This window comes from Penaeus japonicus, unplaced genomic scaffold, assembly GCF_977035675.1.
Source record: "Penaeus japonicus unplaced genomic scaffold, GWHDUDI00000001_assembly GWHDUDI00000029, whole genome shotgun sequence".
Classification (NCBI taxonomy): domain Eukaryota; kingdom Metazoa; phylum Arthropoda; class Malacostraca; order Decapoda; family Penaeidae; genus Penaeus; species Penaeus japonicus.
The window spans coordinates 3,823,644-3,828,643 of record NW_028234431.1 but is presented as its reverse complement, the minus strand read 5'-3'; the positions used below and the strand labels follow the sequence as shown (position 1 = coordinate 3,828,643).

At 45.7% G+C, this 5,000-nt stretch overlaps 1 protein-coding gene across 1 annotated transcript in view; it reads right to left on the bottom strand.

Moving 5' to 3' along the window:
* Window positions 1-4,192, bottom strand: part of LOC122255879 (uncharacterized) — a 25,747-nt gene extending 21,555 nt beyond the window's left edge. The window contains exon 1 of the mRNA XM_043020277.2: window positions 3,720-4,192. Coding sequence (XP_042876211.2) covers window positions 3,720-3,830 — 111 coding nt within the window. The 5' untranslated portion in view covers window positions 3,831-4,192. The remainder of the gene's footprint in view (window positions 1-3,719) is intronic.
* Window positions 4,193-5,000: the final 808 nt, after the last annotated feature.

Genomic DNA, 5,000 nt, shown 5'->3' with positions numbered 1-5,000 from the left:
GGAGGAAGGCGGAGGAGGAGTGAGGAAGAGGAGGAGTCTGAGTGAGGGGAGGCGGATTCAACTCCCCGAATGGAAGGAACGTAGAGGAACCCAGAAAACAGAGAGCCCCCCCCTGGAAAAAAAGATACTGGGAGAAGGCAAAAAAAAAAGAACGAAGAAGAAAAAAGACGAAGAGCACAGGAAACGAAATTCGACAGAATGGGAATATGGTTCCATCACGAATGTCAGACCTTATGACCTTCTTCCCCCTTTGTCATTTCCTCCTCCTCCTCTTCCTCCCTTTCTTCCCCTTTCTCCTCTTCCTCCCTCCCTCTCTTTCTCCCTTCCTTTCTCTTCCTTCATACCTTCCCCCTCCTCCTCCTCCCTTCATCCTCTTCCTCACTTCCTTCCTCTTTCACCCTTCCTTCCCCCTCTTCATCTTCCTCCCTTCCTCTCTCCACCTTCTGTACCACCCATCCTTCCCCCTCCTCCTCTTCCCCCCTTCCGTCCTCCACCTTCTCTTCCACCCCCAGCTCCTCCTTCCTCCTCCTCCACCCTTCCTTCCTCCACCACCTCCTCCTAACTCCTCTTCCACCCTCCCCCCACTCTTCTTCCCTCCCCTTCCTTCCACCTCCTTCCTCCTCCTCCTTTCTTCCTTCCTTCCTCCTTCCTCTTCCTCCCTATCCTACGAGAAGTCAAGCAGAGTTCCCGAGCGATCCTGCGGTTAAGATCCGGCGTGCTGGGGTCGGGATAGTTCTAGTTTGCATTGATCCCTTCCAAGATATCATCTAGAGTTCCTGCCGGCGTTGGGGTGGGGGCGCCTTTGTGCTGGCCGGTGTTGCAGCTGTGAGAGAGAGAGAGAGAGAGAGCGAGGATTTGGGTGGGGAAGAGAAGAGACAGGGGACAAGGGGGAGAGGGGGGAGAGAGAGAGAGAGAGAGCGAGAGAGAGAGAGAGAGAGAGAGAGAGAGAGCGGGCGCCAGGCTCCTCGCTCAGGCCGGGTCCTCTCTCTCTGCCTTCCCCCCCCTCTACTCTCCTTTTTTCTTATTCTTTGCCCCTTCTATTTATTTTTTTCTGTCTTTTTTCTATGTTTTTTCTCTCTCTTAGCGTTTTTTTGTCTACTCTCTATTTTATCTATTCGCTATTCTCTTTTTTTTTCTATTTTATTCTCTGTTTTGTTCCCCTCTCTCTTTCTTCCCTCTCTGTCCCTTCTCTTATTCCCTATCCCTTCTCTTTTTCTTCCCTCTCGCCTTTTCCTTCTCTCTTCCCTCTCTCTTCTCTATCTCATTCCCTAATTCCCTCTCCCCTCTATTTCTCTCTCTCTCTCCCCAGTTTACTTTCCTCTTTCCCCACTCTTTCTCTTATTCTCTCTCTCTCTCTCTCTCTCTTTCTCTCTCACTCTCCCTCTCTCTCGCTCTCTCTCTCTCTCTCTCTCTCTCTCTCGCTCTCTCTCTCTCTTCCTCTCTCTCTCTCTCCCTGCTACCTATTACCGACTTCTCTTCATCTATTCGTCCCTCTTGCGTCATATTTTTTGTCCCTCCCTTTGCATTCCAGAGAGTGTTTTTTTCGACGTCTGTATATTGAATCTGGTTTTGATTTTGGTTTGTTTTGGTTCTTCTTTCTCTCTTTCGCTCTCTTTGGTTCTCTCCCCGGTCTCCCGTTTGATCTTTGACCTTTGCATGCGCATGACCTCTCTCTCTCTCTCTCTCTTTCTCTCTCTCTCGTTTTCTTTCTCTCTCTCTCGTTTTTTTTCTCTCTCTCTCTCTCTCTCTCTCAACCTCTCTCTCCCCCCCCCCCCCCCCCCGCCTCTCTCTCTCTCTCTCGTTTTCTTTTTTTTTCTCTTTCTCTCTCTCTCTCTTTCTCTCAACTCTTTCTCACCCCCCCCCCCGTTTTCCCCCCTCTCTCTCTCTCTCTCTCTTCGTTTTCTCTTTCTCTCTCTCTCTTCTTCTCTTCTCAACCCCCCCATTATCTTTTGTGCAATTTAATTAAATTTATCCTGTCCTCTCTCTCTCTCTGTCTGTCTCTCAACCCCCCCCCCCTCTCTCTCTCTCTCTCTCTAAATCACAATCCGAAAGCCAATTCAGAAAGAACAAATCGCGATGACCAGAAAGCATCGCTATTTCCCGCAAACAGCGTCCACCCGCATGAAAAGCGACATATTCCGCCATGAATTCCTCTGTATACAGAATTTCAACAGAGCTGATTGCAACAGGGAATTATGGATACATTAATCTGCCAACAAACACTCATCTCTCTGTGTACGGTGACTCTCTGTTCATTGGTCAGGTCAGGAAACCTTGCGGTCTTTTTCATTGGCGAAGGTAAATTGGCTTTTCAAATTAACAGGTATCCAAATGAATATGTATATAGATAAATGAATGATTAAATAAATAAATAAATAAATAAATAAATATTTATATATATATAAATAAATAAATAAATAAATAAATATATATATATATATATATATATATATATATATATATACATATGCATATATATTCCTATCTCTCTCCCTCCCCTTCCCCTCTCTCCTCCTCGTCCCCCCCACTCATTCCCTTCTCCCCATCTCTTTCCACTTTCCTCCCCTCATCCCACGTGCCTCTCCTTCTCTTACTTGCCTCTTCAATCTCTTTAACTACCCTGACTTTCCCCTCCCCATTCTCACCCCTCTTCTCAACCTCCTTCCTTCTCGCCCTGCCTCTCTTTCCCCTTTTCCCATTCCCTCCCTCTCTCCCCTCCTCCCTATTCCCTCCCCTTTCCCCTTTCCCTCCCTCTCTCCCCTCCTCCCCATTCCCTCCCCTTTCATCACCCTACCTCTCTCTCTCACCCCTTTCTCTCCCTCTCTCCCTCGTTCCTCCTCCTCCTCCCCATTCCTTTTCCCCTCTCCCCCCCCCTCCCCTTTTACCACCCTACCTCTCTCTCTCACCCCTTTCTCTCCCTTTCTCCCTCGTTCCTCCTCCTCCTCCCCATTCATTTTCCCCTCTCCCTCTTGCCCCCTCTCTCCCCCCCTACTCGTAACCCCCCCATCCTCACTCTCAGATGACCCTGAACGACCCCCATGCTCGGCCCATCCTTTACGAAGATCTTATCAAGAGGCACGAGGTATTTTACCACTTAACTTATCAACGCGACGTGTTGCAGCCTGCGAGACTTCGGCTCAATGTTTACGTCGTCGGGCATTGCATAATCATCAGATGGGCGGTCGCTTCTCTATGCCGCACGTACAGGCGAGTGTATGCATGGACTGTGTATATATTATATGCTTGCGTGCTTTCACGTATTCAACTGCAGTGCTGCTGTCTTGCGGTTTGTGTTGTGGAAAATTACGGGAATCGTCACGACTATATTTTTTTCAGATAGATTATGAGAAAAAATAATGGGTATGTGTATTTGGAAAGTTCATAGAATGAGACACAATGATTATAAAATACTCAATAAAAAGGTAATGTACAGGAGAAACGGAGAGGGTGAAGGAGTGTGTGTGCGTGTTAGATAGATAGATAGATAGATAGATAGATAGAGATAGAGAGAGAGAGAGAGAGAGAGAGAGAGAGAGAGAGAGAGATAGGTTGATAAATAGATAGAGAGAGAGAAGGGGGCGGGAGAGTGGGAAAGAGAGAGAAACACAGAGAGAAAGAGAAAAACAGATAAATAGACAGAAAAAAGAGTAATGGAGACCAAGCAAGAGACAGACAGAGAGAGAGAGAGAAAGAGGAACCAAGCCAGATCGAGTACTTACATTCTTGCCCGGATACTTCTTGAGGAAGAGCAGGTTGTTGATGAAGGAATCGACGTCGAACGGGTCCTCGTATCTCATCTTGGTGGCACTGCTGTCCTGAAGCACCACCATCAACTTGTTGCGAGCGTCTGTGGCTGCCTGGTCCTTCCCTGCGCTGTCTTCTTCTTCTTCGGTAAACTCTGAATTGTATATGTATATAGTCTCAAGCGTTACGGGGGAGGTCTATGGTTTATGAGTTCTATTGCAATGCTTTCTACGGAACCTTTCTTTCAAGCACACACTGTGAAAATCCACACAGGCGATCAGGAAGCGGTTAATTATTCCGCTTCAGAGAAAAGCAAAAACCGAACCAGCTGCAGGCCTCAGTCATGTACTCAGCTGCAACTTCTTCAGTTGCCCAGAGCACTACAGCGAAGCACTTGACCTGCCCAGGTGAAGCAGTATGATCAACTCGCACCTCGGACGGTTTCTCTGCAGCGAGCGGCGCGACCGGCCTCTATATAGCTTGCCGGGCTGAGTTGCCAGTTAGTAAACGCGCCATGTCGAATCTCAATAACGTGAATAATCATTATGAACCTGCATCAGTATTATGCTCTGTTAAAAGGGTTGGTTTTGTGTAGGGATGAAAGAGAGAGAAAAAAACAACAACAACGTATATATATATATATCCAGATGTGAAGATATTCATTTACTACATGAATGCGCCCTTTTCATTAACCCTAAAACAGGGAAGTGAGATGAAGTCGACGAAGGGACAAAGACCAGATAGAGAGGCGGTGGTGGTATGGTGTGTACCAAGCACTCTTTTTTTTCGCGTGTGGATGCGTCGGGGCTCAGCCAGAGAGTCATCACGCACTAAAAAGAGTCACAAAGGATATAGAATCCCTATTCGTGTGTTTATGTTTATTTGCCTATTTCTGTTTTCATTGCCTGAAAGTGTTTTTTTTATTTTTTTTTTTTATTTTTTATTCCCTCTTTCTCTTCCGGGTAGGAAAATAAAAATGTAGAATACACGTGCTTATATCTGATACTGCGTCGTTTTTCACGTGACAGTAATAATAAAGAAAAATCAAATATGATTATCCATAATCTGAATATATATTTCTTTCGGTGAAAATCAGATATAGTAAATTCAACAAACTCTCAAATAAAAGCATCAATTACAACGAAACATTTTTATAATCTGATTGTGACATAACTTCTTCTTTAAATATGAGGCACATAACCTCAACATTCAACAAATTTACTGAACATTAGAAAAAAATCGAACTGAAAATATGA